The sequence below is a fragment of the Cryptotermes secundus genome, unplaced genomic scaffold (genome assembly GCF_002891405.2).
Source record: "Cryptotermes secundus unplaced genomic scaffold, Csec_1.0 scaffold1000, whole genome shotgun sequence".
Taxonomy (NCBI): domain Eukaryota; kingdom Metazoa; phylum Arthropoda; class Insecta; order Blattodea; family Kalotermitidae; genus Cryptotermes; species Cryptotermes secundus.
In genome coordinates, this window is record NW_019726239.1 from 182,095 (window position 1) to 210,049 (window position 27,955).

At 39.6% G+C, this 27,955-nt stretch overlaps 1 protein-coding gene across 2 annotated transcripts in view; it reads left to right on the top strand.

The window, feature by feature from the left end:
- The window catches only part of LOC111864124 (ATP-binding cassette sub-family G member 8), a 95,728-nt gene that overhangs the window by 60,577 nt on the left and 7,196 nt on the right, over positions 1 to 27,955 (top strand). For both annotated transcript variants that reach the window (XM_023851157.2, XM_023851156.2), the window contains 8 exons: positions 1,079 to 1,187; positions 8,740 to 8,981; positions 11,153 to 11,396; positions 11,896 to 12,087; positions 15,791 to 15,974; positions 17,019 to 17,304; positions 22,533 to 22,650; positions 26,886 to 27,160. In XM_023851157.2, coding sequence (XP_023706925.1) covers positions 1,079 to 1,187; positions 8,740 to 8,981; positions 11,153 to 11,396; positions 11,896 to 12,087; positions 15,791 to 15,974; positions 17,019 to 17,304; positions 22,533 to 22,650; positions 26,886 to 27,160 — 1,650 coding nt within the window. The remainder of the gene's footprint in view (positions 1 to 1,078; positions 1,188 to 8,739; positions 8,982 to 11,152; positions 11,397 to 11,895; positions 12,088 to 15,790; positions 15,975 to 17,018; positions 17,305 to 22,532; positions 22,651 to 26,885; positions 27,161 to 27,955) is intronic.

The following is a 27,955-nucleotide window of genomic DNA, read 5'->3' on the forward strand; positions in this document are numbered from 1 at the left end:
GGCTGAACAAATGGAAGTCGCTTGGAGCAAGGTTGTGGCTATAACATCATCTTTCGGCTGAACATTTTCCCAGTGATGAAGCTCTGTAGAAAGGGAAGTCACCACCTGGTTCCAACAGCAGCCCAAAGAATTTTGTGATGCTGGTTTTCAGGGGCTTGTGAAATGATGGGGCTAGTGCCTCAGTGTACAGGGAGATTATGTTGAGAAATAAAAGCATTTTTGAAATCAGTACTCTTATTTAAGTTCTATATCCATTAGTAACTTACTTATTGACTTACCCTCGTATTTACTTTTATAAGATATAGTGTTTAGTGTATGTAGTCAAGATTACTGTATTCTGCAACATGACACTGTGTAGTCTGGTAGAAATTGCCTTTCTGTCAGAGTGTATGGCATCACATCAGAAGACGGTAATCTTCATATTGACTGCAGTCAGAACCTCGAACGTCACATGTCAGATGTAGTGTTTGCTTCTGGCTGAGATCCAGAAGTAGAAGACAGAACTTTAACTGTAAGAAATTATATGGCAGTATGTCCCAGGAGATAATGCTATCACATGGTAAGAATGAATATAGACGGGATATGGATCGGTAATCAGGTTTATTGAACACTTACAAAATTTAATTACAAATAACTACGACAGTCTCACTGAGTTACACACTCCAAAGATCATTTTAACTACAGCACATGTAAAGTCTTCTCAGTCTTCACTAGCCATTACATGGTAGGGGCTTCCAATGACGGATGTTTCCCTTCATCTGGGTTACCGAACTGGCCCCAGCCTCAGCTACCAGAGCAGAGCAGTCAGCTGGCACAGTCACTCCTGGCATCGGTCCTCACTGGGACACAGAAGACCTCTCTTCCATTATTGTGTGTACTTTCGTTGCCGGGGAAACCGTGTCCGCAGAGCTGTTCCCTAGCAATGGCTGTTACACTGTCGCCCTTTTACATAGCAGTTACTTGGCAGTGGGTCCAAATGCCACAATACTCTTCATAGTTACAGCTGTGGGGACCTCAGATTGTACAACATTTGGTATGGATTACAATTTGGCTAGAAGAATCAAAATTTGGTTTTCAGGTTCGTGGACTTGAAGTAGAGTCCCAGTCAAGCAGGCAGCTGATTCTCCTGCAGGGAGTTTCATTTGAAGTACACGGTGGTGAGATCATGGCTGTTATGGCAACAGCAGGTTAGTAACAATACCAACTGCTGAGAATGTATGGGGCTCAACATAATTGTCACGTCCAGAACCTGAACTGTGCTATGGCCCAATGTTAACTTGAAGAATACTACTGTCTTCTGGGATATGATGCTGTGGGAACTGGTAGAAGCTCACTCATATTTCAGAGGAATGTACTGCCCCCATCGTCGGGGTAAAATAATGAGCCATGCAAGCAGTCATTCCTCTGAAATGCTGATAAACTTTTACTGTACTACTCATACATGATATTACATCTCAAAAGATAGCACATTCATAGTCACAACCATAAGAACCTCAAGGCTCACATAGATTTTGTTTTGTTCATGATTTTACTCCATGACAGGTTGCTAGAGGGAAATCTGCAGAAGTTATACATTTACATTCGGTCCATGTCTGGCTGTTGTAACAGTTTTAGTATTTTGAATATAATGTAAATTAATCACATAATGACTTGATTTTGCACTTCACTGCTATTGAGATGTATCAAAATATACATGAACTTCTGCCATATCATCTCACAGACATTTGCCTTTCCTTGCAAAATGTGCTTGCACCATGTTGTTAGGATTGTAGATAACAACATTTTGGAGCAACCTGCTAACTAACTAACTAAACCAAATAACTTCATGGAGCTGAGCCCTTCTTGAGAAGCCACCAGTTATGCAGCTAATCAAGAACTTCCCAGTGCCTTATGGAACCTGAAAGTTCATTATTGTGTTCACAAGAGGCCTCCATCCTGAGCCAGATTAATCCAGTCCATACTACCCCCATCCTATCTCTCTGAAATCCATTTTAATATTATGTACCCACCAACATATTGGTCTTCATAGTGGTCTCTTTCCTTCTGGCTTTCTGACCAATATACTATACGAGGTGTGTTCAAAAAATGACGGGAATTTCCGTATTTTGGAAAAAATATTTNATTCCTCTTCTCCCTCATTCTTGCTACATGCTTTGCCCATCTCATCCTCCTTGACTTGATCATTCTAATTATACTTGGTGAAGAGTACAAGTTATGAAGCTCCTCATTATACAGTTTTCTTCAACCTCCCACCATGTCATCTCCCTTCAGTCCAAATATTCTCCTCGGCATCCTATTCTCAAACACTCTGTAAAGTCAGAGACCAAGTTTCACGCATATACAGAAACACGGGCAGACTTATAATTTTGTATCTTCTAATTTTTATGTTTTTAGACAGCAGATGAGGAGACAGAAGGTTTTGGAATGAATGGTAGCAAGGAGTCCCTGAATTCAGTCTCCACTTAATTTCCTTCTGAATCAAATTTTGGTTTGTTACCATCGTTACCAAATATTTGTACTGTGGCACAATTTTGAAGTATCTGTTATCTGTTTTCATGTCATGATTTTGCTGTGCACTCTAGTGATGAGACAGCAACGTATACTTTGAGCAACCTATGGTCTCCATAAATAATTAAAACCTGAGACCTGTTCTGGAATTTGTTTGAAGATTGCTGTCTTCTGGGATGTGATGATGTATGGTTTGAAAAGGCTAAATAGTTCCATTCAGTGTGACTTGTTAAGATTTTCTTATTTCAATTATTCACGCCCTTACATGTTTCGGTCTTCAGAGACCATCTTCAGAGGGACACCTTTACATCAATACAGTTAGAAGCCACCATTACAGTACATGTTCCAAAAGTTAAAATATATACATACAATAAAAATAATATGAAATTAGCTGTAAAATTTAAAGTTTTTGCAACTACAGGGGCTGTTCCAATACTTTAAAATATTTATAGTCAGTTTGTTAAAAGCTTCCAATAAAAATGTAAAAACTTTATGATTTTACAGCCAATTGTATATTATTTATATTGTATGTATATATTTTAACTTTTGGAACATGTACTGTAATGGTGGCTTCTAACTGTATTGATGTAAAGGTGTCCCTCTGAAGATGGTCTCTGAAGACCGAAACATGTAAGGGCATGAATAATTGAAATAAGCAAATCTTAACAAGTCACACCGAATGGAACTATTTAGCCTTTTCAAACCATACATCATCACATCCCAGAAGACGGCAATCTTCAAACAAATTCCAGAACAGGTCTCAGGTTTTAATTATTTATGGAGACCTCAGGTTGCTTATTTAGCTTTTTCATAATATTAGTGTGACAGACCAGAATGAAACAAATCAAATATATGGTTTGGTACCACATTTCAGAGGAACCTACAACCTCCTTATTCAACCTTGAAAACTGAGGCATGAGATTCCTATTAAATGTTGGTACCTACCAACAGAACTGTGTGGCATAACATTGCAGAACACCACAATGTAAATAAATTTAACCTTTAATTGATTAGGCCCCATAATTCATTCCAATTCAGAATTAACTTTTGAAATTGTCTCTGTCAATACATGAAATAGGGTGCACTGGATGTGATATCTGTCCATCGCAAGGTCCCTACATACACAAGACAACAGAAATGCAGAAAAATATTGTCATGTCACTCCTTGAGTGGGATTTGATCCCATGATACCAATGTTCAAGCAGTCCAAGATGGGACATGCCTATTCCTGTAGGCTTTTTGCATAAGTTTACACAAATGAGAAAATATTTTAGCATATGTGAGGTTCACAGAAACGTACACAGGAGAATATGTATGTTTGAACATTGCTTAGAAGCATAATTTAAATAATAAAATTATATTTAATTTAAGATTCGTACATGTGCTCCATGCATGATGATTGTTGTGTATCCTTCATGCATTGTACTGTCATGAAGATACGCATACTCACAAAGAAACCTAAAAGAATTTCTGTAAATTGTTACATCTGAACCGAAGTCTTTGAGGAAGTGGACTGTATATGAAATACTAACAAATATAGATTTCATTCATGAAGAAATTAAGATCCGATTGAAACTGAGGAGTCTCTGCTATCACTCAGGTCAGAATCTTTTGTGTCCCTGCCTTCTTTCTAAGAACATACAGACTGAAATATATAAAACTATAATTTTGTCTGATGTTTTGTATTGGTTTCAAACTTTGGCTCCTATACCATAGAGGAACATAGACTGAGGGTGTTTGAAAACAGGGCGCTGGGGAAAATATTTAGGCCTAAGAGAAAGTAACCAGAGACTAGGGAAAATTTCATCATGAGGAGCTTCATAATTTGTGCTCCTTGTGAAACATTATTACGATGATCAGATTAAGGAGGATGAAATGATGGGGGATGTGTCACACACAGGAGAGAAAATACGTATAAAGTTTTGGTAAGAAAGCCTGAAGGAAAGGAACTTAGATGTAAAAAGGAGGATAATATTAAAATGTATCTTAGAGAAATAGACATGTGGTGTGAACTGGATTCATCTTACTCACAATAAAGACTAATGGCAAGGTAGGCGTACTTGTGGACATGATAACAAACCTTCATATTCCATAAAATTTGGGTATTTTTTTACTGGCTCCGCAACTGTCATTTTCACAAAATTCTCACCCCAAGTAGTTAGTTACTTACTAATGGAGCTGAGCCCTTCTTGAGGAGAAGCCAAATCTACAGTTAACAAGAATTTCCCAGCATTTTATGGAACCTGAAGGTTCATTACTGTGTTCACAAGAGCCCTCCACTGGTCCCTATCCTGAGCCAGATCAATCTAATTCATACCATCCCATCCTACCACTCTAAGATCCATCTTAATATTGTTCACCCACCTATGTCTTGGTCTACCCAGTGGTCTCTTTCCTTCTGGCTTTCCCACCAGTATCCCATATGCATTCCTCTTCTCCCTCATTTGTGCTACATGCCCTGCCCACCTCATCCTCCTTGACTTATCATTCTAATTATATTTGGAGAAGAGTACAAGTTATGAAGCTCCTCATTATGCAGTTTTCTCCAACCTCCTGTCATTTCATCCGTCTTCGGTCCAAATATTCTCCTCAACACCCTGTTCTGAAACCCCCTCAGTCTATGTTCCTCCCTTAATGTCAGAGACCAAGTTTCACACCCATACAGAACCACAGGCAAAATTATAGTTTTGTATATTCTAATTTTTATGTTTTTGGACAGCAGACGAGAAGACTAAAGGTTCTGGACTGAATGGTAGCAAGCATTACTTGAGTTCAATCTCCTCTTAATTTCCTCCTGAATCAGGTTTTGATTTGTTATTGTCATTCCCACATATCTGAACTGTGCTACATTTTCAAAACATCTGTTTCCCATTATTATGTCATGATTTTGCCCTGCATTTTGGTGATGAGACAGCAACATATACTTAGTTTTCTCTGTGTTTCCTTCTAGACCAACCTCCTTACTTGCCTCAGTTAAAGTTTGTGTGTTCTTCTTTATGGTATCTATATTATCACCAAGCAGATTCACTTCATCGGCATAGACCATAAGCTAATGTGTTTCATTTAATTTCAGTCCCACCTGGTTTTCCTGGACCTTCCTATTGGCATATTCTAAAGCAAATTTGAAAAGGAGTGGTGATAAAGCATCTCCTTGTCTTAGACCATTCTGGATAGGAAATTTATCAGACAAATATTTTCCTATATGGACTTTACTATAAGTTTTGTTTAAACACATTTTAATCAGTTTAAATAGTTTCATGGGTATCCTAAACTCTTATCAGAATGTTGTACATAATAGGCTTTCTTGAAGTCTACAAATAGCTGATATACTGTCTCATTGTACTCCCATTTTTTCTCCAGTATCTGATGAATGATCTGATCTGTAGTTGATCTGTTACATCGAAACCCACGCTGATGATTCCCAATAATTTCATCTATATATGGACTTAACCTTCGGAGAAGAATAGTGGATAAAATTTTGTATGAAGTTGATAGCAGTGATATTCCCCGATAATTACTACAGTCAGTTTTGTCAACCTTCTTGTGAACTGGTACAATAATAGACTCCTTCCTCTGATCAGGCAATTTCTCCTTATGCCAAATAGAAGTACAGTAGAACTTGGTTATAACGTCATCAAAGGGACCTAAAAATAGTGTTGTTATAAACGAATGTCGTTGTAACCGAAATGGGCACTTCCACAGTAGCCTTATGTTAGTCACGTAAAAATCTACCAAAATCCGAGTTAAAATGTTGCATTTTTTTTAGTGAGATACGTAGTTAAGTACAGATTAACGTAACATTAACATGGAATTAATATGGATTCTCCATATTGTTTGTACTGTAGAATTCACCAAACCAAATTCGCAGCATACATCAGCTTTTTTCCTTCCATTTTCTATTTCACGAATCACTTTAACTTTCTCTTCAATACTTAAAACTTTCCTTTTCATTGCCATGTTTTCGCTCCTGCACTTCTCTGGGTTTAGGCAGGAACACTATAGGGTAAGTAGACAATGTGAGGTCCTGTTAGACGAGATTCTAGGAAAGGAATGCAGTTAACAACCTGCCGCGTCCTCTTGCACTATTCCTGCAGTCCCACCCCACACCCTTGTTTTCGCATAAAACCCACGTTCCTCTTGCAGCCTGCGGTCGTATTCTTCCAGGACAGTCACGTCAGCAAGTAGAGAAAGTGAGGGTGGGCAGACACATCGAACTTTCCCACGATATCAGAGAAATTCAGGAATGAAAATGACGTTACATACGAGGTTGATGCATTTGTGCATGTCGTACTAAGCAAGGTATAAAAACAGTTGCTTTATGAGGAATTAGTTCGTACCATTGAATATTTGACGCAATAGACAAGGTGTCGCAGAAACCGATGTTGCTATAACCAAGTTTTACTGTAATTAGCTTATGGATCTTAGAACATAATATTTTGCCTCCTGCTTGAACAAGTTCTGCCAGAATTGGATCACTACCTGGTGATTTATACCTTTTCAATTTGCAATAGCAATTTCGACCTCAAAAGGGCTGGGATTAGGTATTAACAGTTCAGCTGTGTGCATTTTTATCTGCCTAACATCACTGACTCTATGTACATTCAATAACTGAAAGAAGTAGTTCTTCCACCTATTCAAAATGTTGTGGGGAATCTGCAAGTCGATCACCATTCTCATCCTTCACTGAGTTACCTCTAGGTTGGTAACTCCTCTTAAAGTCATTATTCCTCTATACAGGTCTTTAATGTTCTTGTTCTTACTGTTCATTGCAAGCTCATTAAATTTGTCTTTCAGATGTTCCCTCTTTTTATTCCTGAAATGACTGCTACTTTTTCTTTGGCGTCTTATATTATTCAGATTATCACTATTTATTTCACTTCGATCCTGTAACCATTGAAATTTGGTATGTTTTCTTTGGTCTAGTTATTTTGAGCATCCTTCATCGAACCATGGCTTATGCTTCTACAGTTCATAATAATCTAGACTCTCTTTGGCAGACATTTTTATATTCTCTCTAATAGTTTTCCAAGCTTTATTATCGTCCACCTCAGTTTCCAAGTTTTCCAAAGTCGCAAACCTATTTGAGATATCGACACAATACTGCTCTTTACCCTCTACCTCATTTAATTTCTTGAGATGAACCTCTCCATATGAACTCTGTGTGTTGTTTGTTTGCTCACTGCCAGTCTTTCCCTAACCTTTGCCACCACCAGGTAGTGGTCAGTATCACAGTCTGCTGCCCTGGATGATCAGACATCAAGTATACTTGAATGCCATCTCCTATCATAATATGGCCTATTTGATTGTGTATCTTCCCATCAGGAGATGTCCAAGTAAATTTATGGATGTTACGATGCAGGAACATTGTACTTTTGACAGTAAGATTTTTTGATGTGACAAAGTTTACTACTCTAACTCCATTGTCATTACTAATTTCATGCAAACTCTCATTCCCAACCATTGGTTTGTAAAGTCTTCCCTTCCTACTTTGGCATTTAAATCTCCTAACAGAATTTTCATAGGTTACTTTGGGAATTTATCAAATATGTGCTCTGGTTCTTCTTAGAACCTGTTCTTTATGTCATTAATTTTATCTTCTGTTAGGGCGTGAACATTCGTAACAATGATACCATACCAGCAACCTTTTAGTACTATATATGATATCCTATCACTAATAAACTCTACCCTCTTAACTGCTGATACTATTCTCTTATGTACAAAAAAACCTGTACATAATTCATGATTTTTATTCCCTTTTCCATAGAAAAATGTATATTCTACTGGTGCAATGCCACCTCCATCCCATCTGACCTCCTGTACTCCTGCTAATTGTAACTTATATTTTCAGATTTCTTCTGCCTGAGCGAACCTGCCCTATACATACTCCTAACGTTCCACATTCTGAATCTCATATGCATTTTCTTTAGCTTAGGTCGTTTATTCAAGGAATCTGTCCAGGTTCAATGCTTCTTGAGAATTTTCGTAACAAGTTTATTTGTTATGGTGAGGAGTTTGTTAGGCCCACGCCCAACCCCCAAGCTGGAGGACCACCGCTTGTCGGCTGTCCACAACTGCTTATTCAATATATTTGCAGCTTCCCTCCACACCTGGAGGGCGTGTCTCCTCCATCCACAACCTGAGGACGCGCCATGCTGTGGTGACACGGAAGCCACCTAACATGGAAGTAGTGAGTTAGTTGAACTAAATGTGAATGAATAAAATTTCTTGCAGAAGAAGAAGGCACAGGCCTCCTAGATACACTGTCTGGCCGATCATCAAACATCGGTAAACACCGTGGGGTTATATTGCTCAATGGCCAGTCTGTTTCACCCAGTCAACTAAGGGATAGAGTGGCATATGTACAATGCGACAGTCGCTTGTCTCCGGACCTCAGTGTCAGACAGGCCCTCAGTCTTCACCACTGGCTCTGTCATTCCAGTGGTCACCACAGCAAGCTCAACACTAAGGATAGGGTGAGTTTGTAGCATGGATATAGCAGGAATGGGCTCTGAATGTGTACTTACAAGACCTGAGCTGGCCTGTAGCGCCTCAGAAAGCATTACCAAGTGCACCTGCAGAGACTGAATGAACAGAGAACACCATGAATACTGGCAATCCTCATCTTGACAAAACAACATGAGTTTTCTTCAGGATCCGTTTGCTTAAAGCAAAAGAAAGTAGGAACTGTGTGAGATTTGAGATAAAAAATTGTAAAGTTGTCCATGTGCTTAATTAAGCACTGTTCCATGAAGTCATACAGGGGAGTGTAGGTATAGCTCGGCTATTCTAGACCTTAGCACTAGATGGAGGTGAGTGGTCAGCTTCATACCCCTGCTGCTCCATCCCCGCAGGTGGGGGAAAGAGTCCACAGTACCCATTGGATAGGAGACTGGGCTGGACTCACAGCTAGTGTGAATGCTGTGGAGTGCAGAAAAATCTTGTCCCTGCCAAGAATCAGACACCAGCCATCCATTTCATAGCCCATCATTATACTGATGGAGTTGGGAGGTGCTCTTTCTTGTCAGCTTTCATGAGCTCTTGCTGAGGAGATGTGTCACTCTGTTCTAAGGTCCAGAAGAAACATGCTTCAGCAATGTGTAAAAGTTTGTAGAGAGAATGGAGCAAAAATATGTAGCTCAGTGTCAGTGTTTTAGGTTAGGTGGATATCTGTCACACCATACTCGGTTATTTACCAAGGTCCTTTCCACGGAGAAGTTAGGGAATGCAGGACTCAAGAAAACTGATGCAAACTGTAGTTGTTGTGGCCATTATGAAGTATATTGTATTCTTGGATGTGATCTGATCTAGTCCGCTTTTTGCTTGCTTCATTCAGGTTTCTTTCATGGCTTACTTTTCAACCCTGAAGATGGGGGCAATATGATCCTCTGAAACTTCAGTTGACTACATAGTGTTATATCCCAGAAGATAGGACTCTTCTGTTCTGGTAGAAGTTTACCATTTGAGAGAAATGTACTGCCACTATCTTCAGGGTTAAAGAATAAGCTGAGCAAACAAGAAAGGCAAGGGTCAAACACTTTCTGCATGATTGTTTGTGTTTTGTTTGCTAGCTTGACTTATTCTTCAGTCCTATAAATGGAGGCACAGTTTTCTTCCATAATGTTGGTAAACTTCTAATGGACAGCATGGTGTCACAGAACAGAAAAGAGTATTCTTCATGTGGAAATTATTGCAACTGAATAGAGACCAATTGAAACAAGCAGCAGGATTATGAGTATGGTGCTGTCACGTGAAGCAATGCCCATTCAAACTAAGACTAGTAAATAGTCCCATCTGTGTAACGTGTCATAGCAAAGAACAAGCAGCCATACATGCCTCATGTGGCAGTGAAGTCATGACTGATCACATTTGATCATGTGGTAATTCATACAAATATTATGTTTCTGAACATTATCCATTGTCCTGTTTTTATCTAAACAACTGTCCTGTTTATATTTAAAACAAGGTTTTGGAGATTGGATTCTGTCTCCATCTTCAGGTAAAACCTACTCAGTTGGGCCCAATTGATAGAGCTAGTCCCTGTCTCCAGACACCTGTACCAGCACCAAGCTTGTATACCCTATCTTGGTGCTGGTACTAGCAGGGACTAGCTGTATCAATTGTGCCCAACTGAGTAGGTTTCACCTAAAGATGGAGACAGAATCCAGTCTCCAAAACGTTATTTTTTAAATATAAAGAGGACAATGTTTTACATAAAACAGGACAATGGATATGTCCAGAAATATATTATTTGTAGTAATGTACCATCATCACAAACTTATAGATCATATGTGGGAACTCACTTTATGAAATAAAGCGACATTAAACAAAGTAACTGCACTTCATTCAGGGTACAGAACTACTGAAGTGCTAAATCTGAGGATATGGATGCACAGTAGACTAATGATTGTCACTGCAAGGGATACACTACCACTTTAAACTAAATAGCATATATATATAAGAGAGGAACCTCCCTGTTGGCTGTGTAGATAATTTTCTAATTAGGTTAATGTTGCATGTCACATGAATACCTTCAAGAAGCTGCTGATACGATTGACACTTCAAAACAAATTGTAAGGACAAGAGCAGGTTATGACCACAGAATAGCAAAATAAAATACATTTTGAAATTAACTTTCTGTTGACAGATTGATGCTTTAATTGAAGATCTGGGGTTAGATCAGGTTCGCCACACGAAAGTCTCTGGACTGACAACATCTGAGAAACGTCGCTTGAATGTAGCGTGTCACCTGCTACTTGATACTGATATTGTAGTCTTGGATCAGCCTACCAGAGGGATGGATATATTTGATACGTTCTTCCTAGTTGAGTTTCTCCGTCAGTGGGCTGCTACTGCAGGAAGTAATGGTCCAGCTGCTATTACACCAAGTGGTAAATTCACTTCTACATTGTTTGTGGGTTTACAATGTAGGTTGCTTTGCTGGTTGATGGATTTCATTTATGTGAAATGATAGTGAAGGAAGTTATTACAAAAGATTACCATCACCTTGGGTGTGGTGCTATGTAGTCTGTTAGGTAAAGGTATAAAAAAAAAGGTAAAGTTGTCACTGTGCTTAACTAATTAAGCACTATGCCTTGAAGGCATATGGAGGAATGGATGTATAGATCCACCCTTCACGCCCCTGTCACTTTACCCCTGGGGAAAATGCCCCCGATACCCATTGAACAGGAGGCTGGGTGGGCCCCAGTGGCAGTCTGGACGATGTGGAGCAGAGAAAATTGTTGACCCTACCGGGACTCAAGCTCCTACCCCGTGGTCATCCAGCCTGTAGCCAGTCACTATACTGACTACGCTATCCCAGCAGAAGGTGCTGAATTACTAAATCTCAGTATATGAATTCATGAAGTGTCGTGATGCATTGTGTTGCAGGCATCAGTGGAGGGAGAATAGTGATCTTGACTCTCCATCCACCGACATATGAGATCTTCACGATGCTGTCACGTGTGGCACTGATCTCTGCAGGTCGACTGATGTTTAGTGGCCGCAGACGTGACATGCTGCCATACTTTGCCATGGTGGACTATCCTTGCCCAGCATACAAGAATCCATCTGATTACTATTGTGAGTATATGAGTCTAGTTTGAAATGATGTTATAAGTCCATGCTATTCATATTGGCTTAGCCAGAAAGTAGAACAGTAATTTAGTTTACTTCGTGGTTTCTGTAGCAATGCTGTCAGTAGCTCAGATTACAGAAGCTTTGAATGATGGTGTGGTTATTGAATAATGAATTGGAAAGGATGTGGAAGGAATTGATCATACTCTTAATTTGAGGCACTGTCCCAGCATTTTCGCTCCTTAAGTATCTACCTTGTCACCACAGCATGGTGCATCCTCAGGTTGTGGTTGGAGGAGATGGCCTCCAGATATGGAGGGTAGCTTCAAATATATTGAATAAGCAATCATGGACAGCCAACAGGAGGTGTTCGTCCAACTTTGGAGTTGGATGTGGCTAACAGCTCCTAGCTGTAAAAAAGTAATTTTGTTACAAAATGTTACACAGGACCTTGGACAGATTTTTTGGATAAATGAACTAAGCTAAGGAAAATGACATGAGATTTGGTACATGGGATGTAAGGAGTCTGTATAGGCAGGTTCACTTTTAACAGTTGCTGGTGGAAAAGTCAGAAGGAAAGAGACAACCAGGAATACCTACACATAGGAGGGAGGATAATATTAAAATGTATCATAGAGAGATAGGATGGAGTGGTATGGACTGGACTGCCCTGGGTCAGGATAGGGACGAGTGAAAGGCTCTTGTGAACACAGTAATGAAAGTCTGGGTGTCATAAATTTGGGGAAATCCTTGAGTGACTGAGCAACTGGTGGCTTCTTAAGAAGGACTCAGCTCTATGGACTTAGTTAGTTAGTTGGCTATCCCAGCATTTTCCTGGAGGGATTGTTGCCAAACTGAGCACCATTTGAGAAGATATTACTCAGCAGATGGGCCACATTATTGTCCTGATTCAACTGTAGGTTTCAGTGCTGTCTCTTTGGACTGGATGTCTAAATACAAACCTATAAAGATTATATATCTTCCACCAAATCTTGTTGACTACAAGACAAAGAAAAATGCAGAATAACAGAACAGTTTTAATCAAATAATTTAACAAGTAACAGACACACTTGGAGAGTATGTCAGCAATGAATGCATGACATTAAAATGAAATGGGCTTACAGTCATTAATACAGAATTATGGGCTGAACAAATCAGTTAGCAAAAATGGTCTGAGCCAATTAAATTCAGCAGATGCAACTTTCCCCTCTTATAATTTGACACCAATAACTACTGTAGTGAGTACACCATTTTAAAAGAACTTTTGATCTGTTCATAACAGAAATGCAACGGGTTCTGTGTTTTAGAGGTTGTTTTTGACAGTATGGTCTTCGAGCTATATTTAAGGAGTACTTGTTCTGAAGAAAAGTTCAGCAGTTAAAAAAGCAAAATTGATTAATTACCTCTTAATAATGAAATTGTTTTGTGATACTCTGGCCGTCAACACAACAAATATTTCAAAATAAACCAATCTGATTACTTACATTGGTTTTATTTAATAACTGATACATGTTTCAGTCCATATCTTGGACCGTCCTTAGGCAGTTTCATTAAATACATCTCATGTTATTGAAATATATGGACCCATAGTAGTGCTAATCATTATACTCATCATAATACATGTACTAGGGGCGTTCAAAAATGATTGACACTAAGTGTTTTTTCTTCACATTAACCACGTATTGGAACAAAATACATATAGATTATATTAGAGGTATTGCCTGTCAATGGTTATGCACCTTTGCCATCGCTCCAGCAGTTTCTGTATTTGCACAGCAAACCATTCTTTGGGGGTACTCTGGTGCCACTGCTGGACAACTGCCTGAAGCTCGTCGTTGGAGGTGAACGTCTTACCCCTCATGACGTCTTTCATTGCATCGAATAGAGCGTAGTCACTAGGGCAAGATTGGGCAAGTATGGCGAATGAGGCAGCACGGTGTACCCTAGAGCACCCGGGGTGGCAATGGTCTGCTGACTGCCATGTGAAGAACGCCGCGCCCCAATTTTCCGTGGCAGTGTTGCTGAATGTGTCGGAGTTGGCATAGTGAATTGCAGTACCAGTTACTGTCGATTATCATATTGGGGGGCAGCCAATCCAACAGAAGGATCCCCTCCTGATCCCAGAACACAGTCACAATTTGCTTCCAGACGAATAGTCCCAGTCATGACTGCTTGGGAGGAGGGCTCCCAGCGTGCTTCCACTCCATGGACTGGCGTTTCTTTTCTGGAGTCTCATGCAAGAACCATAACTCATCGACGGTGACTAGACACTCAAAGAACTCCGCATGATCCGTGCAGTCCACTGTTGCCCGTGATTGTCTGTTTCCATGTTGTCTGAGCGTTGTCCACGACTGCACCTGCACACCGCCACAAATGATGCAGCACTGTTTGACCTGTGCGCAGTAGCAACATCATCTTGTGGCCATAGGTGACACTATAGTATGTCTTCCCACATACACGGGCTTGCATTTGGCACTGCTACTTTTCCGGAGTTATGGAGGGAGTGTCAATAATTTTTGAACAGCCTAAATAATTATTGCTGAAATTGTAAAAATAATTTTAAATTTTTTAAAATTTCTCTTGTTACAATGTAAAATTCTGTGTTCTTTGTTGCATATTGTAGGTGGTGTCTTCTGGGGTCCACTATTATGTTTTTATATGTTTTTGGTACTGTTCACATTTAATATTATCAGTTTCTTATATACGTGTATGTTTTGTCATGCCTTCTTGAATGTGATGTCATGTTTGAGGTTTATCTCTTTATAATGTGCTGTATATGCGTCATTGTGTTTGTCATGCCTTCTTGAATGTGATGTCATGTTTGAGGTTTATCTCTTTATAATGTGCTGTATATGCGTCATTGTGTGGACGTTGGTTTTTGTGTTGTTCCTCTTCCTGGCTTCAATGAAATTGCTACCATGAATCTTGGAACTGGGGTAGTTCAGTTGATAGTGTTACTAGGCTACATGCTGGGCAGTGAAGTTGTTGGGGTCCGATTCCTGGTAGAGACAAGAGATTTTTCTTTTCTCCACACCATCCACACTAGTTCTGGGTCCCACTCAGCCTGCTCTCCAATGGGTACTGGGGCCATTTACCCTAGGGACAAAGCAGCCAGAATGTTAAGCTGACCACACATCTCCATCTACTGCCCCTATTAGTTTTCATTGTACAGTACTTAGTTAAGTGTTGGAACAGCTTGAACTTCTTGAATTTTCAGTCTGAAAATAAAAGAAACTATTTGTCACTAACACTTAAGATAATGTGGTAAAGGTAAATAAAGAAAAAGTAAAGTTGCTCCTCTGCTTGACTAATTAAACACTGTACCATGAAGTCGTATGTGGGGAGCAGATGTATAGATCCATTTTTTCTTGACCTTGGCACATGAAGGTGAGTGATCGGCTTCACACCAAGACTGCTTTGCCCCAGGAGAAAGAGTGCCCAGCACCCAACGGGTAGGAGGGTAGTTTGGCCCCAGAGGCAGTCAGTACGGCATGACGAGGAAAAAATCTTGACCCTGCCAGGACTCAAACTCGGACCTCTTGGTCATCCAGTCCATAGCCAGTTACTATACTGACTGTACTATCCTGGCTCCTTCAGAAACTGTGACAACATGAAATCTGTGTGTGGCTGCTAAGAGGTGCTATGTATAATTTCATACCGTTCTCATGTTTTGCTGTTTGAAGTCCATTGCTTTGGTTCTGTTTGGCAGTGGATCTTGTCACACTGGACGATCTTTCTGCTGAAGCAATGCTGGAGTCAAGTCAGAGAATAGGGCAACTTGCCGAAACATTCAGCCAAGCACAGGAGCCTCTCACAGAACCTGGACCACCTATAGCATTGCCGCCAAAGTTGAGACAAGCAAACTTCCTCACACAGTGCTTTATTCTAATTATGTAAGTAAAGTTGTGTACACACAAAACATTCCAAAGATTTTTATGCCCAAACTGTGTGCAGTCTCTTTTCATTCCCTCTTTGTTGATTATGGTAATTGCAGTAGTGGGAATAGAGAAAACAACAAAGCTAAGAAGAATACTATCTTCTTGGATGTGACGCCACATAACTGTTGAAAGTCAACTGACATTTCAGAGGAACATGTCACTTCCCTCTTCTGGGTCAAAGACTCTGAGATAGTGTTCATTTTCATCATCAGCAGTGCTTCATTCCCTCATTTTAAATCCTGATCTCCATATTTACAACTATACTTAACCCCACCATATTTCTTTCTAGCCGAACTCTGATGATCTTGATGCTGGATCTTTCCCTCTGTAAGACAGTGTCACCATGCAGTGGACTTACTTGTGGATCATCAGATCCTGGTTTCTTGCTTCTCTGCTTTTCCATTAGTAGAAACCCCAGTTCCAATGTCTAGATTATGGTCTCTCAGTGACAAAGTACATATCCCAGTTTTCCTCTTCATGTACTTACTGTACTTACTGTTCAGTCCAGAAACTTTGTCTTCTCATCTGCTGTCTAAAAATATAAAAATTAGAACATACAAAACCATTTTTCCTGTGGTTCTGTATGGGTGTGTAACTTGGTCTCTGACATTAAAGCAGGAACATAGACTGAGGGTGTTAGAAAACAGGGTGTTGAGGAGAAAATTTGGACTGAAGAGAGATGAAGTGACAGGACGTTGGAGAAAACTACATAAAGAGGATCTTCATAACTTGTACTCTTCACCAAGTATAATTAGAATGATCAAGTCAAGGATGTAATTTAAATGATGTTGGAAGAACAGGATAATTTATATTTGGAATGTTGATCTAATACAGTCTGGTCTATACCTGAAGTTTTGATATGTCTGTTATATTCTGTTACATGTTTACACTTAGATGTTTTAGCCAAGGTAAACTTGAATGTGTGTGTATAGTTTGATAAGTTGGTATGCATGTCACTATTATACCAAAATCACAGTAGGAATTCTTTCTGATTTTTAGGCGAGCGTTAATATTATCACAACCTATTAGCTTAGTCCGCTGGCTGAATCAACTGCTGTTAGCCGCTCTCATGTCACTCATTATTGGTGCTATCTGGTGGGATGTTCCTGGCTCTGATCCCCAGCTGATATATGGTGATCGACCAGGCTTCCATTATGTAATGGCTACATTAGCCCCATGGCCTATTTTGTTACTGGCACTGGGAGAAGTTGGCAGAGAGAGGTGGTCAGTGCATCGGGATATTAGGGACCGATTGTACTATAGAATTGTCTACATATTCACAAAGGTAATGTATTTTATAGCAGTATTGTAAAAGATATACAGGATGTTGCAGGAGGAAAGGTCAGTATTCTGGGAGGCCATATCAGTCATTGTAAGGAAAGAAGTGTATGTGTCTTGTTCTGAATGGTTTCCGAAATAGAGCTATTTCACCGTACAGTACACTGTACAGACAAGCAACATGCCATGTCCTCACATGAGTTGCAAAGTGCATTGATGTTGACAGTGGAATTTTAGAAAATGTATTATACTAGAGCTGTATTTCAGCATCCTGTTGCAATTGTTTAACTTAAGGTTCATGTATTTATCGTCTGACAATATTGCAACAGTTCTTTTTTCACTACTTGATTTTAATTCTAGTTTAACATTATACCCTTTGACACTACATGTTTTGGCCCCAACCGGCCATCTTCAGGTGTCTTGATATGTTACAAATATTTTATTAAATTTTGTTAAAGCTACTACACTGTCTTAGTCTATGTTATAATCACACGCTGTAGTTCTCTTTTCAAGGTAAAACCAGATAAAATCCTTTAAAGTTTCTATTATACCCACGTTATTTTGGTGAATTTTATTTCACCTCACACGGGGTGTCGTCCATTGTTCATAAATGTATGTCTGGCCAACACCACACACTGGAGGAAACACGCAAACCAGGGGCACAGGGCAGTCATGACTGAAAAGCAGGCTACGAACGGGAGGGGCAAGCTGCCGAAAAAAACACCCTGGACAGACATACATTTATGAACAATGGATGACACCCCATGTGAGGTGAAATAATATGGACCAAAGTAACGTGGGTATAATAGAAAATTTAAAGGATTTTATCTGGTTTTACCTTGAAAAGAGAACTACAGCGTGTGATTTCAACATGGACTAAGACAGTGTAGCAGTATTAACATAATTTAATAAAATATTTGTAACACACCTGAAGATGGCGGGTTGAGGCCGAACCATGTAGTGTCAAAGTGTATAATATTAAACTAGAATTAAAATTAAGTAGTGAATAAACAAATGTTGCAATATTGATGGACGATAAATACATGGACGTTAAGTATTATACTGGGTTAATTCTTATCAACTTCATCACTTGAACAGTAAATACTGGTATTAGAAACAATATATAATATCTCTTTGGGAGCTGTGATAGCTCAATCAGTATAGCAGCTGGCTACGGGCTGGACAACCAAGTTGTTAGAGTTCGAGTCCCAGTAGGGTCAAGATTTTTCTCTTCTCCACATCGTTCAGACTGGCTCTGAGGCCCACTAAGCCTCCTATCCAATGGGTACCGGGGGTGTCTTTCCCCAGGGGTAAAGTGGCAGCTGTGTGAAGCTGACCACTCACCTCCAATTATTGCTGAGGTCAGAAAAATGTGGATCTATGTATCCACCCCCATACACCTTGGTGGCTCAGTGCTTAAGTAGTTAAGCACAGGAACAACTTTATCTTTAATTAATGTCTCCTTTGTATTAACAGTTTTGAAACTGTAGAGTGAAATAGCTCTATCTCAGAAACCTTCTGGAATGAGACACATGTATATCTATACTTCTTTGTTTAGAATGACTGGTACTATGACCTCCCCTTTTCTTCTGGGACACTCTGTATGATGGTAAATCCTCTAGATTAGTAGATTATTTATAGAAGACTGTTAATCCTTTCCATATCATTGGACAGACATCTGTACTTTTACTAGATGCTTGTAACAGGTCACTGTGCATTTACTTTCATGAAGTTTTTTTAACATTTTTTGCTTGTATTATAGGCATCATATCAATAAGCGATAAAAGTCTGAAGCTATTGCTGTGTTTATGTCTGAGAAAGAACCACTTATAGATGTTTAGGTGTGTGCATGCATATGCACAGTGGGCACACTTGCATCTTGTTGGCTGCTTGCTTGGCTTCCTCTTTGATCCCAGTGATGAATGCCATATGTTCCTACAAGAAATCACTGAACTTCTATCATATTACATGGCATCACCTTCAAGAAGATGATGGTTTTCATATTTGCTGCATTGAGCATGTCAGCTCCATCATGTTTTGGTTTAAAGCTTGACATACAGAGGATAGACCCAGGAGTCCATTAGTGGTTGGCCTGTTCTTGATAATACAGCTGAAATTTTAGAGCTTCCCATAGCAATCATTTTCCATTACTTCAGTATTTTTTTGTAAAGGCTAACAGAAATGAGTACTAGGAATCTTCCTGGGGGGTAAAGGGTGGCCGGCATGTAAGGCTGACAACCTCACCACCATCTATGAGCCAATTGTCTAGAAAATGTGATAGCCTTGACATCTCATAACCTTATGGGCCTCCACATCCTGTTGCAAGGATATCATAACCTTTTACCAGGCATTTTATTTTCAACTGATCGTGTGCCATGTATGGCAAGTAAGAGACTAAATGGTCTCCAAATTGGTCCTATGGTCAAACCCTAACTGCATGCAAAAAATATCAAAGAAGGTTCTTGTGTGTATGAATGTAATGTTATAGATATTGGCCACCAATAAAGATAGCACAGCCCATAAAATTTCACACAGTGAAACCTTGATATTATGAGAATTTATAATACCTTAACAATGCTTATTGTATCAGATGCTTCACTTGTTGAAATGTATAACCACACGTTGTCCCCAAACCTTTGCTTATATGCCAAGTGATTCTAAATTAGTGTCGGGGTTTCCGTGGCCTACAATTTTCAAACCAGAAATAACAAAATAAAACTGCTTATGGAATACAAAAATGCAACTCAAAAAGTTTTATTTTGCAATGCTGTACTTGCCACATTAATGCCTGGGAGGAAATATGATGTCATATCTCAAAATGGCAGCTGTTCAAGAGAAAGCAATGTGCATACTTTGATTTTTCGAAACAAAGTCCGTTATCAAAATGCAGTCTCATTATTGGACTTGACATGGAAAAGATCCACCTTCAGTTAATGCTATCCAATGTTGGTTAAAGTAATTCATTGTGATCGAAACAGTTGCACTACAAATGCTGGAGAACACTTGGAGGGAAATTGGAAATCTTGGAAATCTTATGTGCCATGAAAAGCGCACATGTTGAAGTTTATCATTCTGCAATATTGATTCTGTATATGATAAAACTTGATGAGTTACACTTTCATATTCTATAAGCAGTTTTATTTTCTTATTTCAGTTTGAATATTATAAGTCACAGACACCCCGATGGTAATTTAGAATCACTCTGTATTATAGAATATATCATCAAGGTTTACACAATAATACAGTTGCAGCAATTTTTCATCTTCTTTGAATAGATTATCACAGGGATATGAAAATAATGAAGAACAAATAAGTATTCTCATTGTTCTTAGCATTAACTGAATTGAAGAGTTAAAAAGATTGTGTCAAAAGTACATAGGCTCTTCTTCTTCCAACAGACTGTTAATTAGAAGCCATAATTTATGAGCTGAAGTTCTGCATAGCCACAAGCATGGATCACTCGTATCCTGGTCACAAACCCCTCCCACATTCCACTCGTATTCTGCTACGTGTGCACACATTTGGGAATGAGTACATCCATCTGTGTCAGACTTGTTTAACAGACATAACACATGTAGTAGTTCAAATTGCGCCCATACTTGTACAGGGTGGGGCGCAGAAACTTCCTTTTTGTGAAGATGCTTTGTGAAGGGAGGGGAGGTCACAGAAATTGGGGATAGGCTCGGCGAATGCAGAAGTCGCAGAAGTTTCTCTCTAATACCCCTCAGTAGGAAACATGAGGTAGATGAGTGAGCAGCGTGTGTTTGCTGTCGAAGCCTATTTTTCAAGCAACCATTCCTACATGGCGGTGCAGCATGCGTTCCATACTCACTGTGGAATTAAGCCCAGAGATCTGGTTCCCGAACAGAAATCGATTGTTTTGTGGGTAGAGAACTTTAGGACAACCGGGAGTGTGGTGAAAAAAATTATCAGGACAACAACGGACTGTTAACAACACCAGAAAATGTGGAGGCAGTTCGACAGTCAAATTTGAGATCTCCAAGATGCTCCGCTCACAAACATGCAGTTGCCCTAGACATATCCAATTGTTCAATGCGCTGAATTCTTCATGAACATCTTCATTTCCATCCCTATAAGATGGTTGTTGTGCAAGAATTGTCACCACATGATTTCCAGAACCGAATAACAGTGTGTGAAACGTTATTGGAAACTTTACCCCCTGACGCACTTGTTTTGTTTAGTGAAGAGGCACATTTTCACCTATCCAGATATGTCAACAAGCAGAATATGCGCTATTGGAGTGGTAACAATCCCAGAGAGCTCCGTGAGAGGCCACTTCACAGTGATAAGGTGACAGTATGGTGTGCATTGTTGAGAGTTGGAGTTATTGGCCCTTATTTTTTTGAAGAAGACAATCATGCAGTTACTGTCAATTCACAGCAGTATGTGAACATAATTAAAAACTTTGTCAAACCACCTCTTGAAGAAATGCATCTGGGAAATGTCTGGTTCCAACAGGATGGTGCCACGGTCCACACAGCCCGAGCTTCGATGACAGTTGTGAGGGCAAAGTTCCCCAGAAGGCTCATCTCGCTTTGAGGTGACATCCCGTGCGCAGTGCACTCACCTGATCTAACGTCCTGTGGTTTTTTTTTTATGGGGATACCTCAAGGCAGAGGTTTTTAAACATCGCCCCACAAACCTGCTTCAGCTGAAGAATGTTATTCAGCAGGAAGTAGCCCAAATTCCAGTGCACATATTGGAACGTGGAGAGGGGAACTTCAGAAAACGGTTGCATCAGTGCATAGAGAATGGTGGCCACCACCTTCAAGATATTTTGTTTAAAACTACATGATTTAAAACTTTAAAGTATGTTCTTTCATTAACTAAACATAAATTTTGTCTATCAACAATAATTTTTCTCTTATTCGCCTTCAAAGAAAGGAAGTTTCTGTGCCACATCCTGTATATGTACACTATGTTACAGGTTGTTCTAAATGCCACAACTGCAATACTCGCAAGTTTTTAACATTATGTACATAAGCCATAGTTGTGATATAGCCATTATATTTACATGTAAAACACATGTTGGAGTACATGAATCCATAACCATATACTTATCAGAAGTTTATTTAAAATCTGAGGAAGGAGTTCCAACCAGATGGGAGGAGTGTCTTCCAGATATGATGCCAGAAACAAAATGACTTACTAGTAAATCAGGTGAGTTATGTAAGCTTAAAAAATTGTTACCAGATCAAGTTTATCTTCTTACAGGTCTTGTACAACTTGCCGGCTTCTGTGTGTGTTTGGCTCGCATATTTGGTTCCGGCTTACTCCATGACAGGCCTGCATATGCAAGGAAATGATGCGACATCATTCTATACGTATGTTGGTAAGTAAATCTCTTGTCATTCAAGTCTAATGATATATTACTCTTAGGATTTTTAGGTTGCCGACTGTCCGTTGTCTGGTATTCCAAGCAAAGCTGGTCCATGAGGAATACCATCTTCTGGAATGTGATGCCATGTAGTCCAGTATAAGTTCAAGAATGACTAAGCAAAGTAAAATAACCAGTAACAAACACTCAGTGAGAAGAGATCTACTTGCCTGTTTCTTGCTGGTTACTTGTTTCGTTTAGTCTTTGATCCTGAAGATGGAAGCAATACATTCCTCTGAAACATCAACGAACTTCTGCCACATGATAAAGTGTCGTATCCCAGAGTTTTAATGCTTATTGTGCTGACTACTCTGAGAACCTCAAGTCCAAGAAGACAGGTCCAGTTCAGAGATTGAGATGAACTGTTTCTGATGGAAGCAACTTTGAGGATGGAAGTAGATCAGTTCTGAAACTGTCTGGAATACTAGAGGATGAACAAGTCCACAAACTCAGTAATCCTAAGTGTAATATACTACTGTCAGATTCCTTCAGGATCAATTCTGAAGGACAGAAACCAAGAGAAAATATAATATTATGGCATGTGGACCCATTGCTAGGTAATGACCATGAAATAAGCAGCTATAAAGTAAAAGAAAAGCTAGCCCTGTAGCAGGCTGTGAAGACCCATAGGGTTGTGAGACGTTGAGGGTCCCACATTACCTTGACAATCAGCGGTAAGGTTGTCAGCCTTATGTGCCGGCTGCACTTTACTCCCCAGGAAAATTATTTAATTGATTCCTGGTACTCATTTCTGTTAGAGGCCGAGTTGACCCCGTGGCCATAGTGTGGCTGGAAGGATTAGGTCAATTGAATAAGCAGCTATACAATGGCTATTACTAGGCAGTGGCCTGTAAACAGCAACATAAGAATGGAGTTTTCTATATGTTCTGTGCTGAGATGTTATAAGCAGGACAAGTCAGTCAGTGAACAGTTGGTTGGTGAGTTGTGAGTTAATCAGAGGACTGCTGTTATTTGTTCATTTTGATCTGTTAAAAACTCGTAGCCAAGGCTAGGGACAGTTCGAGAACCTATAGGAAGGGGGCTGTCTGCCATTGGAGGCCACTACTAAGCAATGGCAGTGAAGTCATGACTGTGGACACTAGTGTGTGTGTAATAGTGAAATGTAAAGTATAGTCATTCACTGTGAGTATCAGAGAATCCAATAAATCCGGTCATTAATCCAAAATCTGTCTATAGTCACACTCCATAAAATCGTTAACAGTATGAAAAAAGCAAATACTTTTAATATTTATATATGCAGTGTACAGCAAAATCGCAATTGAATGGGTGTGGCTTATAACGAGGGCTTCATAACAGCAACAAAAACTATTTGAACTGTCAATTTTTTAATGTCAAATATTATGGAAAATCATTTCAGAAAATAGGAGCGTTTTTCCAGCACTTTTGTTATAAATCATTCCCAACTAGCCACTTCCGTTACCCATCATGTTTTGCACCCACATTGCTTGAAGTTTTGGTTCTGAAGATATTTTCAGCCAACAGTCCCATTAACCCACCCTCTCTGCCCTATCCTTGCCTAGGAGAAAATTCACATTCCAGAATATAACACAGAAAGTTCTCCCACTCCAAGTTTTAACAGTTGAGAAATGTTATGTCACATGACCTCTTCAGTCCAGTAGCATGTTTCATTGTGTACTGTGTTGCATGGGTAGTTAAGTTCCGGTTAGCAGAGGCATTGTGCAATATCTTCCCCTACTTGTAACACAATTTCCCCTTCCCCTTACATCGGAATACAACTAGGGAAGTGTATGTTTAAGTTTTTGTCCCCACAAACATGTTTCTGCTGTCACCAACTCCACAATTGTGATATCCACAAGTTATTTAAATGCGGCAGAAGGGCATTGACTCAAAATAATACGTCCCTGTGAAGTTGGCAGTTCATCAGAAAGTGAAATAAAGAAGGTGGTATTGATTAACTTCTTCAGCTCCGTTTATGATATTGTCACTTGTACAAGTGACTACAGATGGGATTTGGATGGTGACTTGATTTATTGGCCACTTATACACTCACGACTTGTGACACTACATTTAACAGATCACTCACACACACAGACTAGTGTCCCCAGTCTATTACAGTCACCACTAGCCGTTTCCTGGCAATGGATTTTAACCCAGGAACTACAACAGTCTCACTGAATTATACTCTCCAGACATCACATGTAAAGTCTTCTCTTCACAGCCTGACTTTCAACTGAGCACTCTTGCAAATAATTCGTTCCCCCAAATTTTCCTGGTTGTAACATCTCGGTATAGAATAAATAGAAAACACTATTCCTATGTTGCTGCACCATTGTTATATTCATGTCTGTTGCTGCAGGAACGTGTTTACTGAGCCGGTGCTTAGAAACAACTCTGGTATATTTGCTTATCTCATGGCCGTTGCATAGTAACAATTCTACACTCTACAGTACTGTGACTGTAAGAGGAACGTAATGAGATGAGAACTGTGCTAACAGTTTAATGTCTTAGGTGTGAGAGCTACAGACAGTACAGATCCTATCCACATATACCATTAGGGCAGCTATTTCCTATGTTTGAAAGGAGGGTGGATAAAACTGCAATAATGAGGAGCTTCATAACTTGTACTCTTCTCCAAGTATAATTAGAATGAGCAAGGAGGATGTGATGGGTAGGGCATGTAGCACGAATGGGGAGAGGGGGAATACATATAGGATATTGGTGGGAAAGCTGAAAGGAAGGAGACCACCGGAAAGAGCAAGACATAGGTGGGTGGCCAATATTAAAATGGATCTTAGAGAGATAGAATGGGATAGTATGGATTGGATTGACCTGGCTCAGGATAGGGACCAGTCCAGTACAGGGCTCTTGTGAACATGGTAATAAACCTTTGGGTTCCATAAAATGCTGGGAAGCTCTTGAGTAGCTGCAGATTTGGCTTCTCCTCAGGAAGGGCTCAGCTCCATGAGTGAGGAGTGACTGTAGTAACATAAATGTGTCACTTGATTGGGTTAGAAAATTATATAGTTAAAGTTCATTTACAGTTTATGTGCCACTACCCTAACATTTATTTTACAGGTAATTATAATGGCTGCTTCACACTCATTATCAAAAGTTGTGTGTATTCAGATTGCATTTTAAAAGAGCCTTAACCTAGTGTAAATATTGTGACATGTAGACCCATTTCTAGGCAATTCCTGAAATATGCACACACACAGCAATAGAACAAGGTCACAAGAAGTCTTTTCTATGTGGTCTGCATATATTCATTGCTAGGTAACAGGGCAGTAAACATGCATTCTTGACAAGAGAGAGACCGTGTTTTCTGTGAGATCCATAATTCTCAGAGGGCACAATCAGAAGAAATGAAGAGTAAAAGAGGAATACAAGGAGTACAAGAGAGTGCAACAGAGTTTTGAGTTGAGAGTTGAGGTTCCAGCTGTGAAGTGTTACCCAGTGGGCAACGAAGTAGAATAATTTTCATCACTAAGATTTGTTACCAGGAAATGTCTAGTGAAGACATTGCAGAGAGCAGTATAGACTAGCAGACATTGCTAACTGAGGCAAAGGGTGTTGCTGTGTAGTTACATCCTCTTGATGTTTCTGGGGGTTAGAGGACAACAGGAGGAATTTGTGACATGTGAGGTAGAATTGCACTTAGATGATGGATAACTTCCAGAAATTCAGTCATATCAAGTATCCTTCAGAATACCACAATACTTCAAATATAAGGTGCCCCCGAATTCAAGACACACCTCAATTTTTCAATGGGAAAAGAATGTGTAAAATGTGTCTGATTTTCAAAGTAATTAGGTCATTATGTGTTAGTGACTAGACATAGGGCATGGATTGATAATTGGATTTATTGAACACTGGTAACTAGAGGTAATTATAATACTAGTACTAATATACACACTGAACAAATCACTGTAGCGCATGCTGAGACTCAGTCTGTTAGTCTTCACTAGTCATTGCTCGGTTATGGTTCCCATCAGTGGAGATTCTTCTGCTCTCATGCTTACATCATTTGCCTCATTCATGATCACTGTATAGTCTCAGGTCAGACTGCATACAATACACCACTTCCAACACTTCTTCCATTGTTGCATGCACATCTTGTTGCCATGGAAACGTTTACAGAGCCATTACCACGCAACAGGCAACGTAATCATCTCACAATATTAAATAAAGTAACATGCCTTCTGTTGCAGGCCTCATGTTGGTATACCTGCTGGCTCTACAGATGTTAATAACAGCCCTTGGGTATCTGTTCAAATGGAGACATATAGCTGCCATAGTTACAGGCCTGATAGTGACCTGTCTGGCTCTTGTATCAGGACTACCAGTCCATCCTGCAGACCTTGGTGTATGGTGCAAATGGCTGGGAATAATATCTCCTGTCAAGTGGATACTTCCTGTGCTGATAGCCAGAGAATACAGGCCCAGTGCTGTAGCGTCCAGTGCGGCACTGTGTAGAAACAAACAGGTAATAGTAATCATCAGGTCTTCAAAACTTACTGCTACTGTCTAACTAACAAGCAGTTCTGGGAAGAAGTAATCACCTGCTTTTTCCTTTCACTACAAATTGAAAATCTGATACAAAAAGGACTGCATAGAAAACACTGCATCAAATAGTTATTCTATTGTTGCACGTGTTCATTGCCATGGCAACATGTTTACCAAGCCATTGCATAGCAATGGGGGGAGGACACAGACAGCAAGGTGTTTTCATTAGCCTCTTTTTATTTTTCTAAAGAGTGAAAGTAGGATATAAATTAATTTATCACATTAAAATATATTGTTCTCATTTATGAACCCCATCAAAAGTGACTTGAAATGGTATTTTGTAACCTTAATACAGGGCTTGTATAAATGATTCATTCGTTTTTAAAATGCTATATTTTCCAAGGTATTACATATACAGATATGATTGATATATAAAAAGAACCGTAAACTCACCAAGTTTGTATTACATGCCCCAGTTGGCAGCACGAGTTCAGTGCCTTTACAAAATGGCGACAAAGCAAGAAAAGAGTTTTTGTTTGTTGGAATATGCGAGATGTTTGTCCGTTATAGCAGTGCAACGCGCATTCAAAAGAGAGTACGGAAAAGAACCGCCATGTAAACAAAGCATTTTGCGGTGGTATCAGCAATGTTCATCGCTACCTAAACAATGAACTTCGGCATCGCTGGATTGGGCATGTTGGTGAGGATGACATAGCTCTGTTCACTTGGCCCCCCAGATCACCTGATCTAACGCCTTGTGACTTCTTCCTTTGGG